This window comes from Cibotium barometz, chromosome 30 (assembly GCF_041138505.1).
Source record: "Cibotium barometz isolate CiBa-2024 chromosome 30, ASM4113850v1, whole genome shotgun sequence".
NCBI classification, from domain to species: domain Eukaryota; kingdom Viridiplantae; phylum Streptophyta; class Polypodiopsida; order Cyatheales; family Cibotiaceae; genus Cibotium; species Cibotium barometz.
In genome coordinates, this window is record NC_141075.1 from 13,609,946 (window position 1) to 13,633,505 (window position 23,560).

A 23,560-nucleotide genomic window follows, 5' to 3' on the forward strand; every position below is an offset into this window, starting at 1 on the left:
GCTCTTCCCATACTTCATCTTCTCTACGCTCTCTCCTCTACTCCACACTTTAGCCCTTCTCTTATCCATCATGCCTCGGGAGAAGCATGAGGCTTTTGATTTGCATTGCCTCAATGTGGAGAAGGACACCAAGAAGTCCAACTCCCATCATTGGACATGCTGATATTGCGGCAAGTCATACACCAGTGGAACAACAAGGCTTCTCCAGCACCTTTCAAAGATTGGGGGACAAGTTGCCCCATGCAAGGAGATTCCGCAAAGCATTGCCGATGACATTTCGTGGAAGATGAGCGGCGGCTCAAATTCAAGTAGAGGAGCATCATCAACACACGCACCGGCACCACCACCAGCACCACCATCGGCACATGATGAAGCGGCCACCGGCTCTTTCATTGGTGTATCCTCCACTGCCACTTCCACGGATGCACGGTCCGCCTCCGCACCGGGCAAAAGGCAAAGGGTGGTGGAGCGTGAAGGGGTGCAACCCTCTCTCCACCAAGTCACGGGTAGTGTGAGAGGTTTGGTTGCATTCCTTAAGGAGCGGCAACGCCTTGCGGAGATAGAGATTGCTCGCACCATTATTCCATGTGAGGGGTGGACGGGGGTCTCTTACACGGCTATGCGCACGAGGAAGATTGATGAAGAGAAGGAGAGAATTGATCGCCCCCTTGACCCGATTCGAGCCGCATGGACGAAGTATGGATGTTCTATTCTCATAGATGGATGGAGTGATCAAAGGAAGCGTGGCATTATCAACATTCTTGTGTCTTGCCCGCTTGGCACATACTTCTTGCGTGCGGTTGACACCGGGAGAAGGGGGAGAAAGACTACCGGGAGTTTCATCTACCGCCATATTAGGCTGATTTTGTCATTTGTGCAAAGCCCTCAACTCATATGATTTATCTACCATGTAGGTTGGGGCTCAAATCGTGGTGCAAGTCATCACCGACAATGAATCAAATTGTCGACGCATGGGCCGCTTGCTTGAGGAGGAATTCCCCACCATTGTGTGGACTCCATGTGCGAGTCATTGCATTGACTTACTCATGGAGGATGTGGCGAAGCTTGGGTGGGTGAAGAGGATTGTGTAACAAGCTACATCTATTGTCAACTTCTTTATGCTAAAGGTGAAGGTGCTTGCTATGTTTTGTGAGCATAGCAGGCTTGACTTGAAGAAGCCATCGGCCACCCGCTTTGCCTACATGTGGCTGGTTTTGGAGCATCTATACGATGTGAGGCCCGCCCTTCGCCATACAGTTGTTTCCACCATGTGGAACGAATGGGATGAGCACGTCACTGAAGAGGCCAAAGCCATGCAACGCTTTTGCCTAGAGGAGAGATTTTGGACTAGAGTCCGAGCAATTGTCATTGCTATGACTCCATTCTATAGGCTCTTGCGGATGACAGATTGCGAGGGGTCCACCATGGGCCTTCTTGTCCACTTCTTTAGAGCTGCCCTTGTGGAGTTGGAGGCTTGCACAGACATTACATTTGACGAGCGAGCACAAATCATGGAGATTGCACAGAAGAGATGGAGGTGGATGCACAAACCAATCCACGGGTTTGCAGCATTGGTACATCCAGCCTACAAGTCTCCAGTAGTTTGCACCGATAGGGAGCTTCGACAAGATTGGGATGCATATATGCTTCGAGCTGTGCCAGTTGATGAGCACAATGCCTTTCTAGAGGAGTTGGGCTGCTATGTTGATCAGAGAGGTCAAACCTCCTTTTTGTCTCCCACTTGCTGGAGGAGGGAGTCACTTGTGAAGCCCCTTTTTTGGTGGGACAATTTTGGGTATGGACTAGAGCATCTCCAACCCATAGCCTTAAGGGTCCTAGCCCAGGATTGTTCTACGGGTGCATGCGAGAGGAACTGGAGTTCCTATTTTCTCATACACACGAGGATATGCAATCGACTGAGCACACGACAGTTGGAGCGGTTGGTCTACTGCCGCACTAACTTGCGCATGATGCAGGGCATTCTTAGTATGGGTAGTCCCAAGCAGGTAAGTGACAAGTCTAGATTCTAACTTGTCATGACTCATAACTTTTAAGTTTTGTGTACACTGTACAGACTCTAACTTTTGTGCCTTAATGTGTAGGTCAATGTTGACACTTTCACGTTGACGAGTGAAAACTTTGCAAGTGTCAATCAACAACCTGATGAGGAGGAGGAGGCAATCTTCATAGAGCTCTATAGTGAGCTTGTGGCAGCAGATACTCGCAGCACCAGGAGTCAGCATGGACGGGGCCGAGCAGTTGGAGTTCATAGGCCTCCGCCTTCGACATCGGCAAAGGGTGGCCTTCGCACATATGTGAGGTAGGGATCCTCGAGCTCCAATCCCCGCCTTCATGATGATATTCCATTGCCCCCTCATGATGATACCCCACTGCCTAGAGAGCCCTTGTTTGATGATGATGGCAACCTACTTAGCGAGAATGATCCCCAGAGTGTCTCGTCCACCTTCGAAGAGTCCTCTTCAGAGAACTTTCTTGATGGACACTCTAGTAGTGATCATGTTGATGATCATGCAGATGTTGGTGATGATGTAGACTTTTGATATGTTATAGCTCTCTAGGCATTGGGCATCTATCTCCTTCTAGCCCATCGATGTAGTATCATGTATGTACGCATGTTGGCGGTCGCCCATGCCATAAGTTTTTGGCCTATCCTTTTGTAGCAATTTTGTACTCTAATGGCATGATGACATTATGTTCATGGTTCTACTATTGTGTAACTTCTTGTCTACAATTTTTAAGTTTAGGAAGTATTTTTTTTAAAACGTACTAATATCGTACCGTACCTCAAAAAATTTTAAGGTACCAATTAGTACCATATTTTATCGTACCGTACCGTATCGTACCTTTCATACTAACTAACCATGTCATCATCATACCACCTATGGAGCTAACCCCCCAGTAGGGGGAGGGGGCCATCAAGGATATTGAGCATGGGGTTAGCATGTAGAAGGCTCTGTAGATCCGCCGGGCGTGGGAAGGTAGCTTTGTGCCTCTCCAAGATCTCCTCAAGCTGGGGTTGGCGAGGGGTTGGGCACTAGAGAATGTGTGGCTCGATGAGGTTATGAGTATGTCATCAATGGCTAGTGGGGCGTCCTCTTGTGGTCGGAAGAACTGAGTGATGGTCGCCTGGAGCCGGGGTGGATGTCTCCCATGGGGTCTCAACTCGAGTCTCTGTGGTGATGAAGCTCTAGTAGGAAGAGGCCCAAGCACTGCTGATCTAGGTAATCAATGATCCTGGATAAGGGTCCAAACCCCTCTCTGAACAGACAGTAGAACCACCCTCGAATCTCATAATATATGGTGCACCTGCACATGAAGTGCTCCTCTGACTCGACCTCGTGCTGGCAGATGGTGCATATCCTCTCCTCACGAGGTATCTGTGTGGCTCTCCCTGTCTCTATCCTCAGGCTGTGCGATGACACCCGCCACTGGCCCCCTACAATCTACATGGCATGTGACATCTATATGTTAAGATATCTGGCCCTCACTATGAAACCATCCTTTGTAAGCCTCATGAAAGTATCCATGTAGCACTACCATTTGTGTGAGAGTGGCTCATGTGTTGTGATCCAGGTATCCTGTATGTATAGCCCCAATAAATTACATCTGATCACCCGGTTCCTATCATCCTGAGAAAGCCTGATGAATGGGGAGTCCGGGCCATACTGGAGTGGAGGGAGGCGATCCATCCTTAGTCCCTAGCTCGTGAACCAAGTGCATACTCGGCTATACCATGACTCATGCCCATCTGCTGCTCGCTGCTGGGAGGACTGTAGGGCGAGCCTCAGGAGTCTCTAAAGGGCCATGGCACAGATCCTATGAATGTGAGTGACTGTCTGGAAGAGTGCCTCTACTACCATGAGTGCTACAGCAAACTCTGCCAGGATATATCATGTGGGACCGATGGTTAGCTGCGTATCATACAGGAGAGCATCATGACCTGAGGCCTCTCTATCCTCGACCATTTGGCCGCTATAAGATCAAGTGCCCAGAAGGGTGCTCCATACATCAATGCCGGAATAACCAAGGTGTCAAATAGCCACATCTTGGTCCTCGGCTCCTGGAAGCACTGTCTCTCAATGAGAGTAGGAGAAGCATAGTCTCGCATGAGTCTAGCCTCTGCAGCATGGCTCATCGAGAAGACCAGTCCTATAAAAGTGACCAAGTACACATATGAGTATGCAATCTCCACTGGGCTGCCCATGTAGGTGAAACTCAGTCGAGATGTGCAAAGAGGGGATGTGTTGGAGATCATAACCTTGGTTTTCCCAAGGTTTACTGTGAGATCCTGCTGTGCACAAAAGTCCTGTAATGTGTCAAGATGCCTCTGGAGAGCCTCTGGAGAATCTACAATAAGCGCAATGTTATCAACATAAAGTAGTATGGAAACAAGGATGCCCGCTAGTGATACGCCTCCTCCTCCTCCTCTATCAATGAAGGCTGAAATCTCGTCGATGTAGAGGGCAAAGAGGGTGGGAGACAGTGGGCATTCTTGCTTCACTCCAATGGTTATGGAGATCTCCTCTGATAATCCTCCTAGGCATCTCACCCGCCCTATGACCGACTGCTATAATGCCATGATCCCCCAAATCATGTTTGATGGTACCCCCAAATCCTAGAGTCTCTACAGTAGTCTGGCTCGATGCACTGTATCAAATGCTTTGCGAAAATCCACAAAATAACAGTAAACCCGTTGGTGTCCTGCTCTGGCCTCTTCTATGATGGCTCGGGGGGTGAAGATGTGATCCAAAGTAGAGAATGACCTGCGGAAGCCTGCCTACCCTGATGCTCTGTGCCCATGTCTCTCTGCTAGTGTGCTGAGCTCAAATACTGACCCAGAAAGTTGGCCAGTGTGTGGCCAATCATAATAGTCCTGTAATTGTTAGGGTCCATGGGATCTCCGGCTTTATGAATGGGTGTGATGATATGGGCTGTCTAGGTGGGTGGGAAGCCTTCCGAAAGAGCCCGGTTGAACATATGGGCCAGGAGGGGTGCCAGAGTCTCCCGCGCATGGGCTCTGCCAATAGGCCCTCGTGGTCTTGTGATCTACTGTTTTTGAGTCTCTGGATGGCATGGCCTACCATGTCGGGTGTGAAGGTGGATGTGATGGGACGTGGATGTGATGGTGGTGGGATGGGGGGTTGATCCGGTACTTCGTGTAGGGATCGTTCATATGTGCGCCATATGGATGGAGATGTGATGGGTGGGGGTAGGCGTTTCTCCCGGATTTTCTTCCAGCCCTTAGTACAAATCACACCTTTGAGAGATTGGTATGAGTCCTTGTATTGGCCCTTAACATGTGCTCGTTTCTTACATCTGGTTGTGTGTTGGTCAATCCTTTGTTGAGCATCTCGCTCTCAGATTTGGCCATTTGCAACCTCACGTAAGAGACACTCACGTGTTGTGCGGCATCCCTGTCATACCAATCGTTCTCAGGCAAGGTGCCACTAAGGGGTCTGGCGGTAGATCGGTTGGTGGATGGAAACGCGGCTATGGCAGAGGTGTGTAAGATTGTGGTGAGCTGAGAGGTGAGGTCGTGGTCTTGTGATCTACCGTTTTTGAGTCTCCAGATGGCTTGGGCTACCATGTTGGGTGTGAAGAAGGTGGATGTGATGGGACATGGATGTGATGGTGGTGGGATGGGAGTGATATCTCCCTCGGATCTCATAATAGACTATACATCGGCAAATGCAATGATCCTCTGTCTCTGCCACCTAGTAGCATAGCTGACAAATGCGGTCATCCGAGATCTGATGCACATATCGCCCCGCCTCAATCCACAGCTGGTGTGATGAGGTCCAGATCTGTCCAATGGCACAATGTATCCCATGTGATAGGTGTACATCCATGTACGCCAAGCGGGTGATGAAACCATCTAGTGAGAGGTGCAGAAAATGGCTCTTGTAATGAGCCATTTTCGTGCCTAAGGGCTCAAGGGGACTAGTCCATGTCCTCTCTGTGTCCACTCTGACAATATCCATCCTAATCACGCGGTTCTACTCTGAGCAGGTGAGATCCAAAAATGGACAATCCAAGCTGTACTAAAAGGGTGGGAGTGCCTCTATCCGCAAACCATGTAGGTCAAACCATGATCTCATCTAAGCATACCAGCAATGAGTATCTCCATCCTCTGCCAACTATACGGATGAGGTCAATGCCAATCGGGAGTACCTCTGCTGAGGGAGCTCCCATAGCCGCTGTAAAAAGGTAACTGCCTGGAATAGGGCCTCGGTCACTGCTGGTGCAGCACCCAACTCAGCCCGAACAATCTCATGTGGTACCGAGTCTCTCCATATGCCTCCATCCCTCATCCGTCCCTCTCTGAGAGCTGTGATGTATGTTGGGCCCCCAAATTGGAGCTCCGTACAGGAGGGTCGGTGTGATAAGTGTATCAAATAGCCAAAATTTGGTGCGCAGCTCCTAAATCTGTATGTGTGCACACTGCCTCTCAAGTACCCCCAAGGTTGCATGCCCTCGAGCTAATCTAGCTGCTGCTACCTCCTTCAGGGAGAAACGCGGTCCTATGAAAGTAACTCCCAAATAGACATATGACCTGACATACTCAACCGGCTCCCCTCGGAAAGTGAACTGATACTCTGATCTCGTTACCCATGCTTGTGTGGTGTTAAACACCATAACCTTGGTTTTCCCAAGGTTGACTGTCAGATCTATCTGCACAGAATGCTTGTAATGCATCCAAATGTCTCTGTAATCCCTCCGGAGAGTCTGAGATTAGAACAATATCATCTGCATATGATAAGATGGGTATCAACACCCCTGCTAGGCATGCCCTTGGGCCTCCTAATCTGTCTACATAATCGGAGACCACATCCATGTACAGCCCAAAGAGAGAGTAGGTGATAGCGGGCATCCCTGCTTTACCCCTATCGTGCTGGTCACCATATCGGATAGTCTGCCTGGAGCACGGACTCTGCCTGTCACAGACTCATACAAAGCATATATCCTCCACTGCATATCCTCAGGTACCCCAATGTCCTGCAATCTGTGCATAAGCATGGCACGTGGTATGGTATCGAAGGCTTTGCGTAAGTCCATAAAGCAACAGTATATCCTTCTCTTATGTGCCCTGCCCTCTTCAATAAGTGCCCGAATTGTAAGTATGTGATCCAAGGTAGTAAATCCTCTCCTGAAGCCGGCCTGTCCCTGTGCTCGGTGACCATGCCTCTCTGCCCAGCGGCTCAGCTCCGACTCCAATATAGAGCCATATAGTTTAGCCAAGTAATGACCAATCATGATCATCCTGTAGTTGCCTGGTACCATGGGGTCACCCTCTTAAAGAGTGGTACAATGGTATGCTCTGTCCAGCTTGCCGGGAAACCCTCACAAATGGCACGATTAAACACATGTACAATCAGCGGAGCCAAAGTATCACGCGCATATGAGAAGTGCTCTCCAACTAGCCCATCATGATCATGTGCCTTTCCATTCTGTAACCTGTCTATCGCATCAAGCACCATCCGCATAGTAAAAAAGGTGTTGCTAGCCGGTCTAGCCCCCAATGGAGAGGGGTTGGGGGGCTGTCCTGGTGCATCATACAGCTCTCTAGCATAAGCATGCCATGCCTCACGTGCAGTAATCGGAGTACCAGGTTGTCTCTCCTGAAACATCTTCCATGCCCTCTTGTTGTCCTTCCCTGGGAAGAGTTGGTAGATCTCCTCCTCTATGTTAAGGCTCACTCTAACCTTTCTTGAAACACATCCAAAAAGAGATTACCTGGTGAACCGCAACTGTCGTGAGGATCTTTCCAATGGCCGAGCTCGTAACCCTCAAGGTCTCCAAGCTCTATAACTCCTTGAGAAGCAATTCCACCGCGCCTCCCGCGAGCGTTGTCACACCGCCGCGTTGCATTACGGGTCCTCGTCCCTTCTCTCACCTCACTTCACTCACACACACTCACTAGCATGCATTAGGGAGAGAGATTAGCAAGAGCAAGACTCAATTGCACAATGGGAGAGTATATTGTATTATGAGAGAAATTCACTTATATACATGGCCATAAGTGTTCACACTCACTTAAACTATGGCCGGCCGGGCACTTTAGGCTCATAAGAGGCCTAATGCTATTACAGTGACTACTCTCATAATATATCCATAAAGTACATCACTTAGGACTTCATCCTAACTTGCTACCGTACGCTCTTGAAGTGGGAATTGCCATAAATACTCCGTCGAACCATTACGGGCGCCCGTCCAAGTTGTAGCTTTGGACACTATTGCTTTATATCTTGAATGTATGACCCTTTGGTGTATCTACCGTGACTCCCTGATGTAAGATAATAGTGGTAGCTCTTGTTAATCCTAGAATTGGATTAACACTCTAACTTAGCCAGGTAGGCTCGTTTCTTCCTCCGCACAAGGCGCCGAAAGATCATCTTGGCAGGTCTCTGTGTGTGAGTCCCAATGGCAATCCCACGTTGTAGCTATGCCCGTGTCTCGCGACACTCATCATCATACCAACTGTTCTGTGGGGCAATGTTGCTGGGGGGGAGGTGTGTGGAAGGGATCATACTGCAGGGAAACGCATATGAGGCGGATGCATGTAGTACACCTGTCAATCCTCTCATAATCTCGTCCAAATGGCTATGCGGGTCTAAAGCAAACACGCCATCAGATACTGCATTTCGGTAAACCCCAGCTGTCTCACATGTAAACTAATATCTCTAGTACCTAGGTAGATAAGTGGCTAGCCCATCTCTCGGGGATCTACCTACTAGTGTGAATCTCAGGTATGCATGATCGGCTGCTATGCCAATGGGCCGACTGGAAATCGTGAAATCCCGCACATCATGTATCAATGAAGGAGATCCCATCAAGTAGTCCACTGTGCTCGCTCCCCCTTTAGAGTTCTAGCATGCGAGAGCATCTGATCCCTGCCATCTCGATAGGCCATTGTATATGACCAACCCATGTGCACTCTCGAGTGTGAGAAAATGCCTACCATAATCTGTAATCTCCCCCTCATCTTGTGCTGATCTCTACAACCCTACATCCTCTACCGTGATCTCCCGGTACATAGTCTCATGAGTATCATACAGCTCTATTTGCTCTGTGCATGTAATTGCATGAAAGTCTCCCAATAGTAATGTCTCCCATGCTCGCAAACCTCATGATATCATCATATAGTGGCGTAAGAATCTGATAAATGAATAATTAAATACTCTACGAGAGAAATTTAGGGCGACTCTCCTAATGGTGCAAACCTGGAGTTGACTAGGGGAAAGTAGCATACCGCCACATATAGCTCGCGAAGCCCCTCTTTGCATACTCGGACCCACATGTACCTTGCATTTGCATCTCTATGTACCACATGTATTTTGTCACGAAGCTCCTCCCTGAAAAGTATTGCCACTCCTCCAGATCCTCTGGTACCTCCCACTGTGCGTAGCTGAGGGCGGAACACTGATTCCCATCTATAACCCCGCATGTCAAGAAGCCTCTTGTTTGTGCAGTAATGGGTCTCCATATACATAGCAATATCACTATGTCTGAAAGTATCCTCAGAGTATCCTGCATTTGTTCTAAGGACTCCATTGCAACTCTTGGGGATTCCCCTTATCTTCCCAACCAACTACACGTACATGTAAGGCACATGCCCGTCTCTTGGCTTCCTCTTCCAATGTAGCATTCATCATCTCTACTTTATTGACTGGTGTATCCTTCAACTTCTTTACTACTTCAATCCATGGGCTTACTTCCTCAATTTGTTTCTTTGTGGCGCTGGCAATTTCAGCCCATAAATGCATTTCCTTCTCACCCCCAGCCACTTTTGCCTTACATGATTCCAAAGTGTTTTGCATTTCTGTGATGTCTTTTTCATGGTCAGCCATACATGTCCTCAAGGTGCCTTCGTACGATGCAACCGTTGTGCCAATCTCCCAGAGCATGTCATCCTTCCATTTTTGCATCTCTTTTTTCATTTCTGTGTACATCAAAGCTTGGGCTAATTCCATGTCAACTAGTACTTGGGCTTGCATTTCTCCCTTCAACTGCACATATATCTCTTTCTTCAGCGTTTCGTATATATCACCTTCTTTTAGGCATGCATCTGCTCAGTCCATTCCTTTTCAAGCTCCTGTCGCATGGTGCTCATCTCTGTCCTTATGTGTAATTGTATCTCCTCATAAAGGGCCTCATCTCGTCGGGCCATCTTCGCAAGCCTTCATGAGCCAGGAGACATGATCCCTTCCCTGAGTCTTCTACGGTAGGCATTTGGTGCCTTCGTGGGGATGTGAAAGATGGTTTCACCATCCTGTTCTCCCTCCCGAGATTGAGACATGTTTCCCCTAGTTGCTGCCTTGGGAGCCTGAGCAAGGGTGGGTGGGAAAAGGGCGGCGGATTGACTACGCACATAGCAAGACAGATGGCGGGCAGGTGGGTGCGCACAGAGCAGATTAGATGTGTACTAAAGACCCAATGGGCCTATGAGACCAAAGTGGTACCACAGAAAATAAAATAGAAACAGAACAAAACTAGTTCATTGGAGTGTTACAAAACTGTCCCCATGGAAAGCTCATCATGGAATACCAACATGAGAGGAGCATCAACCCCAATAGATGTAATGAAGGGAACACATTAATTGGGCAATTAGCCATGGGCACCCACACATGTAAATAAATAATGGACCCTACGGCCATGTGAACACACCATGGGCCATATAAGTGAGTTAGGGGAGATGGACACTTACCTTTTTTGACAATCATTAATACAAATCTTAAGCCCAAGCTCTTAGCTATGGTGGTACTCCCTTTGAGTGCATATGTGTGGTACTCCACTTGAGTGCATCTCTAACCCTAACCCTAACCTGTTTCTTGCATTGGTATCAAAGCCTAGCCCTTGATCCATATTCATCTTTCTTTCAATTCACTTTTTGCAAAAAAAAAACAAAAAAACAAATCTCAAAAGACTTCTATGATTCTTGAGTTTCTTGATTTTTTCCAATATTTTCTTGAGGAAATTGGTGCAAACATGATAAATATTTCAAGTTTGATAACAAGAATCAGGGCAATGGTGACCTTGAGTGATGGCCATGGCATTATGCCATGATTTGGTCTCAATTTTGAGCAAGTTGGACCGAAATTTGACAGCCGAACATGGTGTGGCTAAGTTTTGATGTGTAATGGGCAAAGTTTTCATGGTGTGGACCTGCAACTTTTTCCCCTCCATCCCTCTCTCACGTTTTTGAATCTAGGGTGGATACGGAGCAAGAATCAACACCATTGAAGCTTGGGATGGCACCAGAGAGGCTATTAGTGGTTCATTCTCTAAACCCTAGCAACCATATTCATCAAAGCTTGCTTTCTTATGTCTTGTTCTCATGTCATAAGGCATAAAGCACCTATTATGGTTGTGATTGGTACTATTTCTTGTTCAAAAAGGGAAAAACGGGCTGCGCGGGCCAACTTCTTTAGGGTTTCATGGGAGATTGAATGCATAATGAAGCTTTTCCTTGCATAGTAAAGCTCTTCTTGTCATATCTTCTCTTTGATACTTCCACTTCCTAATTTCATTAAGTTTGGCATGAATCATTTCTTGCATCAAGAATAGGAATTTTCATGAAGATGAAGCTTCTTCATTATCATAATCTTCAAATGATAATGCTAATAATCCATTAAACCAAGAGTTATGTACATTATGATCATAGCCATTCCCTTTTGCAAGTTCATGAAAATCAGGGTTTCTTGCCTTCTTCCATGCTTGAATGGAGTTCTTCCACATTGCTTGGCTTCAAATGCAAGCTTATTAAGCTTTACATATCTTCATTCAACTTCATTACACACATAAAGATCATTCTCATATTTGTTGAGAATCATGGATCAAGCTCTCCTAATGACAATCAACTTCCTAATGACATGCTAATCCTACTCTAATGACAACACAACTAACATGACTAATCTAAGGTGGGTGATACCTAAGTGAACTCATGATGATGAGTGTGTGCTAATTAAATTGCACTCAAGTTAATTAGACTCCAAGATAGATTAACTTGGACACATAAAAACTTGAGATAAGTGCAAGTGATATATTCATTGCTTGAAAATGGTCCCCTTTTGTATGAGGGGGTACACCTTTTGGCTTGCACATCAATGTGGGATAATCCCTTTGCTCATGTGGCTTCACGTTAGACTTTGCTCTTGCTTGGCTACTCATTCTTGCTCCCTAGCTCTTCCTTGTGCTAAATGGCACTACATTTCTCAACACCCCCCCTTGGTGCCATTTTCTTAGGCTACTGCAAGGTGGGTGGATATGAGATTTACAACATATTATCCCCCCTCCCCCCCCCCCCGGCGCCCCCCCTCATTTCTAACTTGGCTGGGTAACTCAGAGGCTCTTTTGGGTTGGTTACTCTCTAGCTCAGAGGTTATTTTAGAGATGGTCGGGTTGATTTTCACTACCCCAAGGTGTTACTTTGGCCTCTCTCTGGTGATCAAGTGTACTCAAAACATATCAATTTACCTACTCATTTAGTGATTTTACAACATATGATTTAGGTTAGGGTAGTAGTTGGCAGCTCCTTTAGTGCTGCTATTGGCTCACGATCTCCTTGCTTTTGTTTGATGAAGATCCTTTGAGTTTCCTTCCTACTTCATGTCGATTTTTGGCATTTTTAATGCCTATTTATTGTCCAGCAGTAAGCCGACACACACATCAGCTGGGCGACCAACACCTCATCACATATATAAGCATGTAGTCATAATTCGGCCTTTCAAGCAGTTCATTTAGAAGTTTCATCATTATAGAAAGTCAAGCCATCAGTAGAAGTCATATGTAGGGCCAGAGGTCAACCCTTTTGGGGCTGACCAAAGACTCAATCATGTACAAGCTTTTCAGCAACCTTTTTGTACCATATTAAATACACAAAAACCCTAACACCAATCTCTCTCTTCTTCTCTCTCCTCTATCTGAATCATGTCTAAATGAACATCTTGTTCTTAATCAAGCTTAGGGCTATGGATCAGTACAGCAAAGGCTTCCGCACATGCGACAATCACACACTGCGCCTCTCTAATTATTCGCCGGTATGGCTTGGCCTGTACTTTGGCATGGCTAACAATGATTATCCATTACCTGACAGAAGGCTACTTATGATTAACAACAGTTACTTGTAACATGTTCATTTCGCTGATTTGGTACGTACACCTGCACATCCCCTTGCGATGCATATGTAAGAGGATATAGATATTGCTTGGTTCACTTTTGTATAACGAATGCACGCTCTGATACAGGACTATGGCAAATTGTATATGGGAGAGAATAGAAGACAACTAGAACAAGCCAAAATTGCAAGGCAAGAGTACACTCAATCATGTACAAGCTTTTCAGCAACCTTTTTGTACCATATTAAATACACAAAAACCCTAACACCAATCTCTCTCTTCTTCTCTCTCCTCTATTTGAATCATGTTTAAATGAACATCTTGTTCTTAATCAAGCTTAGGGATATGGATCAGTACAGCAAAGGCTTCCGCACATGCAACAATCACACACTGCGCCTCTCTAATTATTCGCCGGTATGGCTTGGCCTGTACTTTGGCATGGCTAACAATGATTATCCAATACCTGACAGAAAGCTACTTATGATTAACAACAGCTACTTGTAACATGCTCATTTCGCTGATTTGGTACGTACACCTGCACATCCCCTTGCGATGCATATGTAAGAGGATATAGATATTGCTTGGTTCACTTTTGTATAACGAATGCACGCTCTGATACAGGACTATGGCAAATTGTATATGGGGGAGAATAGAAGACAACTAGAACAAGCGAAAATTGCAATGCAAGAGTACACTGAAATCAGCCAGCTTAGAGAGCTTAATAATGATGAACAGTAGCTGTTGACACAAGCTGAAAATTGCCTCGGCCATAATGATAATCGTAACCTTAATAAATGGCAAACTACGGAAAGACAGAAGCCACTACTTGATAAAGGCTGCTCGTCAAAATCTTTTTTCAAAGGCTCGCATACTTTCAAACAAAAACAATGCATCGCAAGGGTCAAAAGAACAAATGGTACTTCGACATACACTAAAGCTCAGCTTGCAGATGCTTGCCAATGAATACTTTTATGTCATGTTTGCTAACCCTCTACCTCTTTCAAGGGAGGCTCTTGATGCAAAAGAACTTTTGTTCCAGCAAGTTATGCCTATCATCACACAACAAGAGGCTAACAACATGGATGAGCCCTTCATAGATGGAGAATTGGATGACGCTATAAAAGGTCTAGGCAAATGGAAGTCTCTAGGCTCGGATGGCCTAACTGTGGAGTTATTTCAAATGTTTTGGGATATCTTGAAATTGCAAAGCTTACTTGTGGTAAATCACTATTGGAATGTTGGAAAGTTGCCATGCTCATGGGAAGAAGGTTTACTGAAATCGCTGCCCAAAAAACAGCTCAATGAAACTATATTGGATTGGCGTTCCATCTCCTTAATGCCTATCATATACAAATTGGTCACCAAGATGCTTGTTAATAGAATAAAGGGTGTCCTACATGCAGATTTATATCCAGCGCAATATGGATTTGTCCCTAGAAGACAAATCACTGACAATATAGCAAATGCACATAGGCATTGAATATGCCAAGTATACGTCACAGGATAGAAAGTAGACATAGCCAAGGCCTTTAACACAGTGCATCGGGACTTCATAGCCCGGGTAATGGACAGAATGGGCCTTTGGCCTAGAATGAAAAATGTCATTTTTTGGCTTTAAAAAGGGGGAACAACTAAATGCACCTTGGGTGGAGAACTTTTAGCCTCTTAGCGTCTTGGGAAATCTGTTTGGCAGGGTTGTCCGCTTAGTGCGCTATTGTATGCCATCACGACTCACCCAATTCTCTTCTACATGGACAAACTCACACAAGATGGGCAGCTTCATGGTCTTTCCATGGTAGATAGTACACAGTTTGTAGGCACACGCATATGCTCATGACTCTTTCTTTTTTTCCCCAAGAATACAGAGGCTGATGTAAGGGCTCACATGAAAGCACTTTCTCTCTATGGTTTGGCTACAGGATTGCATGTGAATTTTGAAAAATCCAAGGTGCTTCCTTTGGAAAATTATGACTGGCATCAGATTTTGAGGCCAGGTCAGATCTTGCCACCTGATGAGATAGTCAGGCATTTGGGTTACCCCATTGGTTGGGAGTTGACCTTGAAGGATGAGACTCAATGGTGGGTGATGGGCAAATTGCACTATAAAATTGAAGATTAGAAATTTCAAGCAATGATTGTTTGTGATTGGGGTATTCCCAATGGTGGGAACTCTTTTGGCACGGATGCATATTGCAACTGCTTCTTGTAGGCGGTGCTCCCATCCTAGAGAGACAATGCCTCACCTTCTTTGGTATTGATTGCACTCTCAAGGTTTTCTTGATGACTTGTCGGACACCTCCAAGCTCATTTTCCTAGGAGGCGTTTTGGGCTAATGTTTTGGCTTTTTGGTTGTCTTTCTCCTCCACTGTCAGCTTATACAAACCTCCTTGATTGGACTAGATTCTGGGCATTGTGGACTATCTACCATGCTTGGAATCGGCTACTCTTCTCTAGAGATTCGTTTCAGCTCTTTGCTTACTTGCCCTTTTACAATCCCTCGGAGATTCTCATGAACTCGGAGACCTTTCCTTTAAGCAACTAGAAGTGTTTTCCTACTCTTTCTTAACTAAGTAGTAGCTGCCCCACTCTAGGACAACTATGAATGTGCAATGAACCTTCTAATGAGATAGTGGTTTCACTCAAAAAAGTGTGTGCACATGCCTGGATGAGTAAGCGTGCATGCACCTGCCAGTGGTTTCTGGCATGTGCATTTTATGTAAATATCCACCCACCTTCTCCAGCATTGTCATTTTGTTGATTTCTTTTGCTCCGACAAAAGGAAGCTCTGGTTTTGTCACTGCTCAATTCAGATAGCTCCCAGCCAAAGTGAGCAGAAAAGCTTTGATAATTCCTGCCAAAAAAAAAAGAGCAAAATCGTCTTAAAAAGTTACCCTGTGCATGTTTAGTGCCTAGTGTCAAAACATTACCCTAAAAATCTGTAAGGTAGCATGCGAGTTCAACATAAGAGATTTCATCATTCCAATTATAAAGATAACAAGGTACATCCCCTTGCAGAATTTTTGTAATCTTTTTTTCTTCTTCGTTGTTGTTTGGAAATATAATATATTTTAGGTGTCGGGTTTGGGCAACCTGGTGCAATAGCCACTTGGGCAAGGGTCCGCAAACAATACTTTGTCATTTAGAAACTCTATGAGTGATGGTTCACCTCTGTAGAAGGCTTTGTTGGAAGAATGACACCAATGCATTCCTAGAGACAGAGTAGCTTTGTATATTGGGATTATTTGAGTAGTCCATTCGTACCTGTCTCCAGAAACAACATGTTATGGCTTCAAATTTGATTGTTTAAAAAAAATGCTTAAACTTCATAGAACCAATCAATTTAGACCCAGAAAGGACTCAAAAGATTAGGGAGCTCTCTTTTGTACATAGATATCAATGTAATAGCTGTACAAATATATATATATCTTAAAAGAAATTATGCCATGAACAACTTGACAAAGCATAGAATATGGCACCAAAATGTTTTTTGCATTTCCATTAAATATATTATGTGAGATTTTCAAGAATAAGAATGTTTTTCTAAGGTTTCATTTTAGTATGTAATGATTAATGCTTGAAAAAGTCAATGAAATGATGACCCCATATCCTCTCTATTTAAGGCAATAAAATGGTGACCTCCTATATGCTTTCTATTTGCATACATTCACCCATATGCTTGCTATTTGCAATCCTATCTATTTAAGGCAATAAATGATGAATCCCATATAGTTTCTATTTGCATGCATTCACTCATATCCTTTCTATTTAAGGTCCACAATTCTCTATAAAAAGCCTCAAAGGGCTCACATGGAGGGAAAGAGGAGGAGAGGGAGGGATGGGGGAAACTCATCTTCTAAGGTTGTATTAATTAAATGCCATGTCAGTGGCATTTAATTAATACATATCAAATAATTTGTCTAAATTCATTCTAAAGATACAATTTGACTCACAAGTTGCATGAAACAACTGATGTCTATGTGATGAAAATGGCTTGAAACTAGAAAATCGAATCAATAAAAAAAAATTATCATAATATAGTACACAAGAAAGGTAGAATTTTGAAAGTAAATCGGCAAGCCTTCATCCTACATACTATACAGGAAAGGTAATCATAATCTGATGTTTATGCAATGGAATCGGCTTGAAACTAGGAAATGGAAATGGAAAGGAAATGGCAAGTCTTTATCATTAGTAGTATATAGGAAAGGTAAAATATAAAAATAAATAGAAATGAGGAAAGAGAAGAGAAATAGAGGAAAAATGGTGCACAAATCAAAATTTGGGGATGGGCAAAATTTTGGGAAATTTCAAAACTTGGAAGAAAAAAATTGCAAGGGAATTCTTGAGAGGAGATTATGAAATAGGAAACAGGATCCGAAAACCCAACAGGAAGAGAGCACTATTTCCACATTTTTGGCTAGAAAACAGTTGCTTCTTGTTACTATGCATTGAGATCTTTCTTCCGATGAACTCCACTTTCCAAGCTAGTGTAAAAGTTTCTTTTGTAAACCTTTTGCAACTTGTTTGTTTCCATCAAGAGACATTACACTCATTGGCATGCCCAACAATCCAAATATAATGCAATCTTCTAGCCCTTGCAACACTCCCTCATCAAAAGTGCCCCGGGGAGGACGGACTCCCAGTTTCTCTCTTCATGCAGCGTATGGGACTTCATGAAGGCTAACCTCCAGCAGCTTTCAATGAAGTTATGCATTCTAGCTCCGTTCCCAAGCACATGGCAAAGGGTCTTATCTACCTCATCCCGAAGGAGGGAGCTGACACACTCTAGATTCACTAGTGGAGACCCATTACCCTCTTACGGACAGGTTATAAGATGTTGGGATTCCGAGTCTCATGTGTGTGAAGCCCTATTTGTGTATCCGTACATGTGTGTGAACACCTATTTGTGTATCCGTATGTGCGTGTGAACAGCCCCTAAAAGGGTTATTATGCTAAGTAATGTGTGAATGCACTCTTATGAGTGGATAAGATAAGTGTGCCATGTGGCATGAACTTATTAGTGTGTGTTATTTGTATGGGTCAAAAGATAAGGTTGCAAGGCTACAAAAGCATTGTACTTGGTGAGTGAACGTCACTTTTATCATATCAATCAATCTATCATTGAATCATGAAATCACTTTTACAGAGAGAGGTGCTCATGGTTGTTACCACTCTCAGACAGTCACGGATTACCTTCCGGCGCCTAGTGCGACGGAAGAAGAGGGCTTATCTTGCTCAGTTAGAGAGGGATTTGTATCAGTTATTTATGAGTCAGGACTCAGGCGAGGCATGGAGACTATTCCATGAGCATTCACCACCATCACCAGCCATTACCTCCACAGAGATTTGGGGTGAGTATGCAACATCCCTGTACACAGCACCAGGACAACCACCCCTGCCACACCCATTGGAGCCATGCCCAGAGACATGTGCTTTCTTAACTGCTGAGATGGTAAGGAAAGCTATTGACAGGATGAGGACTGGGAGAGCATATGATCATGATGGTTTGGTAGCAGAGCCCTTTATTCACGCCAGAGATATGCTTGCACAGCTTATTGCTATGATGTTTAACCGAGCCATGTGTGAGGGTTTTCCTGAGACTTGGAATATGTCCACGATTGTGCCTATCTTCAAGTCAGGGGATCCCATGCTTCCTGGGAATTATCGTACCATCATGATTGGTCACACATTGGCTAGATTATATGCATCTATTCTTGAGCAGGAGTTGAGTAGATGGGCAGAGAGAGCAGGCATACGTGCATCAGGGCAAGCAGGGTTCAGGAGAGGTTTCTCCACTCTTGACCATATCTTGACACTCAGAGCTATTATTGAGGAGGGCAGATCATATGGCAGGAGGATTTATTGTTGCTTTGTGGATTTCCGCAAAGCTTTTGACACAGTACCGAGTGCCAAAATGATGCGCAAACTACAGGAGATGGGAGTGCCCACAGAGCTGATTTGGGGAGGGCAGGTACGTACTACTCATGGTATATCTGAGATGGTTCACTCCACTATTGGGATGAAACAAGGCTGCCCCCTTTCTCCCACCTTATTTGGGATATATGTGGATGAGGTTTCGGACTATGTAGAGCGGGAGGGTGACAGAGGAACACAGCTAGCAGGGACATGGATTCCGCTGTTATTATATGCTGATGATATTGTGTTGATCTCAGATTCTCTAGAGGGGATGCAGCGTCATTTGGATGCATTGCACACGTTTGCACAGGACAGTGGATTGTCTGTTAACCTTGGTAAAACCAAGGTGATGGTGTTTAACACCACAGCACAGTGGGTTAGGAGGTCAGTACCCACCTTTACATATGATCAGGAGACAGTGGAGTATACAGATGCATATACTTACCTTGGTGTGGTTTTTAGTGGCCACTATTTTCCTTGAGGAGAGCAGCGGAGACCAGATTGACCAAAGCTTTGGCAGCATTGGGGAGACTAGAGAGGATGAGAGGATGTGTTCGCAGGTTTAGTTTCAGGAACCTCGAACAAAGCTCTGGCTCTTTGACACTTTGGTCACTTCAGCCATGCTGTATTGAGTTATGGGGACCCTCAGTGGATCACCACAGCCGAGCTGGTAGCACTGATAATTGGATATGTATGGAGAGGCCCTTGGTTTCTATGATTTCCGGATGATTAGGGCCAAGGCCTCCGTACCACATGATATTATCCATGCAAAGATGGCTGCCCCCCCATTGGTAGTAGAGGCACTCACTCGATCAGTCTCCTTTATACATAGCACTTGGGCTCTGCCTAGAGACAAATATGCTCGCTTAGCCCTGGAGTCTTCACGACAGTTGACATCACAGGGAGACGGATCATGTTGGTATGCACAGATGACAGCTTGGTTCCAGTTGCATGGCTTTAGTACGGACAGGCTGCCTCCATTTCAGTACTCCTTGGATGCACCCTCCCTCTCTCTCACACGGGCAGAGATTACCAAACTTATCACGTAGGACTTGACTCAGCTGGACACTAGGAGGACATGGATACAGCCGACACACGAGCTTGGTACGAAGATGGCTTTCTATAGAGATCATCTTCTCCAGCTCACAGAGGATGGGTTTGTGATTAGACCCAGCTACATGGATACTCATCTTTCTCATGCGGTACGGTGTGCTATTGGTCAGATGCGCACATCCTCACACCAGCTAGAGATTGAGACTGGCAGATTCAGAGGAGTACTAGCTGAGGCCAGGATTTGTCAGTTTTTTTTTTTTTTTCCCGAGAAAAGATCCTTTCATTAGTTATATAAGAACGCCCGTAGGGCTACAAAAGAGATCTCTCCTGCTCCTAAGAGAGATAGAGCAGCGAATACATCATGGCAGCCCAGGAGACTCTCCCTAGGTGCTGCAAAATACAAGCATCAGCACAAAGAACTGAGCGGCTAAATCATACAATAGGGGGGGGAAGAGCCAAACAGGTGGCCTGTAGTGCCAACGGGGGGATCCCGTGTGTAAGGTGTAGAAAGGGCCACAGCGCCAAGTGGTGTGGAAGGCCTGGCGCCGTAAGATCGCCTCATCCGCCGAGTCTCCCCGGATGCGGTCGTACTGTCCTCGCAGGGTGTGGATCAACTCCTGCCAAATCCCCCGTACAGTCTCTGCTGGTGGCTCCAATCTCCCCTCAAAGGCCGTAAAGCACCGGGCCCTCCAGGTGAACCAGATGGTGAGGCTGCTGAGGAGCTCCCATCGTAAATCCCTCTCCTGTGTCCAGCTGGCGGACGAGAAATCCGGTGCCGGAACCAGGCGAGGCTGGCCCCTAATAAATCTGATGGCCTGACTGCCCTGCTCCATCTCATAGCCCAAAGCAGGCCCTGACGAAGTCGACCAAGCAGCGGCACCCCACGTAAACCAGGATTTGTCAGTTGTGCCAGATGGAGCCAGAGACAGAGTTACATTACATTTGTCACTGTCCAGTATATTATGAGATATGAGGCCGTTTTCACTGCCTGTTCAAAGAGGGTTTCGGACCACTTTCCAGAGTCATGAGATACCAGGATCAGAGATGCCTCGGATTATACTTGCTGGAGCTGCGTAGACATAGAGAGGGTCTCTTGGGAGGGAGGGGATCAGAGAGGGAGAGACACCTACAGAGGCAGATTAAAGACTTCTTTCGACCAGAGATTGGGCAGTCAGGCCAGCAGGCATTGCAGCTAGCCCCAGAGTATAGCCGCACCAGAGGTACACTGATTGATCGGGCTATAGAGCTGGGGCGGTCCAGGCGCCCCAAGATGAGAGGCCCATCTCGACACCGGCGGAGACTACAACAGAGGATCAGGACCATACTAGCACGGCATGGGAGACGTCCAGTCAGAGTACTCACCATGGGAGACGTCCAGTCAGAGTACTCACCATGGAGGACATTGAGGATATCCGCCATCGACCGATGAGAGACATCTTTGGATAGTGATGTATATGATGCTTACCTTTGTTGCTGGAGTTTTCCTTCCCAGATGTTATCCATTAGGAGCTCCTAGTACCTTACTTTTCCCCATAGTTGTTGTTTAAGTTTCACTTAGTTGTTTAGTTGTTTTAGCTTTTCTTACACAGACATTGTATCAGATCCACCAATTGTTGTAACTTTTTGGTCTCATAGGTCATTTTGGCCTTTTGAAGACGTTAATATATCATTTCATTTCATTTCATTTCTCTCCCAACACACATATGTCATCAATTCTTTCATCTGCACGCAGCGGTCTTCTACCAAGCCACTTTGTGGCTCCATGACCCAAAATCATTGGTATGATGACAAATGCCCAACCATACACTCCCGTCTTAAGTACGAGGTACAGATTGGGCAAATCATAAAGCGCCAAGCGCAACAGATTTGTCAACGCCTCACCAACGCAAGAAACAGGAGTCCTGTGCTCAAAAAGACGATGAGTTATACCGACTCTTCTTAGGGCCAAACTACAAAGAGGCTTGGAGGAAACTCTAAGAACATCGCCCCCCAACACATATCACCTGCCTGGACACAGGGCACTCCTATGCACACTCCCTCTATCATACCCCCCATCAGCCACCTCTATCCCCACCACCTTCTTCACATGGCACTCCTATGCACGCTTCCTCTATCATATCCCCCATCAGCCACCTCTATCCCCACCACCTCCACCTTCTTCACAAAGGGCACGATCCTCAAGGCCATCCACAGGCTACATAATGGGCGGGCCCAGTATCGCAAGGGACTCATTGCTGACTACATCTCACATGCCGATGATACCCTCACACCGCTTCTAGCCTACATGTTCAATAGAGCCCTTTGTGAAGGATTTCAAAACTCTTCGTCTGCTAGCACAATCACCTCGTCACCCCCATCCTAAAATCCAGAGATCCACTTGATCCTAATAATTATAGGATGATCATGACTAACCACACATCGGCCAAACTCTTAAGAGGCGGAGCTGAGTTCATTGGCAGAGAGACAGGGATGTAGAGCCTCAAGACATGCAGACTTTCGAAGGACCTACTCTACCCTTGACCACTTCTTCACCCTCTGTGCCATCATCGAGGAGGGTAGAGCACGACATCAGAGGATTTAATGCTGCTTTGTGGATTTCCACAAAGCTTTTGATACGATACCTTGAGTCCACTTCCTACAGTGCCTATAGGAGATAGGAGTCCCATCTAATATGGTTTGGACCATCAAAACCCTCTACGAGTCCATTGTCAGATGAGTGAGAGCCCCAGGAGGTACATCACAAAAGCTTTCCAACAAAATTGGGGTGAAACAGGATTCCCCTCTATCACCCACTGTTTTTGGCCTCTACATTGATGAGATCTCGAGATTCATTGACAAATTAGGCGGGGCTGGTCCCACTGACTACAACAATAGTAGGCATGTTGATCCCCCTACTACTTTATGCACATGACATCATCCTCCTTTCATATTCAGCTGAGGTGCTTCAGAGACGTTTGGATGCCTTACAACATTTTCGCACTCAGTGGGACCTCACTGTTAACCTTGGTAAAACCAAGGTAATGGTCTTCAATAACTCCAGATTGACCTTAACATACAGAGGGGATCTTGAGGAGATTGTCACATCTTGTGTCTAACTTGGTGTCACTTTCAATGGCCCACGCTTCACTGTGCACCCCGCAGCACACGCCAAAGTGACACGGGGATATGCAGTCGTGAGCTTACTTGAGCGACAGTGCTTCCAGGCACATTTCCAGGAGCCCAGGATGAAGGATTGGCTTTTCGACACCGATTCGATACCCTCACGTCACACCAGCCTTGATGTATGGAGCAGCCTTCTGGGGCCAGATTTATCTGATGAGGATTGACACTCTTCTAGACAATCACACCTATATCGCATCAATCACATGGATCCCTACAGGTACCCGAGACTTGCCCTGGAGTCATCGAGACGGCTGGCACTTGAGGGCCACCCTGGAGTATGGTATGCTCGAGTT

The 23,560-nt window shown here is 45.8% G+C and overlaps 1 protein-coding gene across 1 annotated transcript in view; it reads right to left on the minus strand.

Annotated features, from left to right (window-relative positions):
- Positions 1 to 23,560, minus strand: part of LOC147621186 (uncharacterized) — a 130,967-nt gene that overhangs the window by 80,253 nt on the left and 27,154 nt on the right. The window contains exons 4-5 of the mRNA XM_086823913.1: positions 16,303 to 16,397; positions 15,869 to 15,987 (exon numbers count right to left, since the gene is read on the minus strand). Coding sequence (XP_086680039.1) covers positions 15,869 to 15,987; positions 16,303 to 16,397 — 214 coding nt within the window. The remainder of the gene's footprint in view (positions 1 to 15,868; positions 15,988 to 16,302; positions 16,398 to 23,560) is intronic.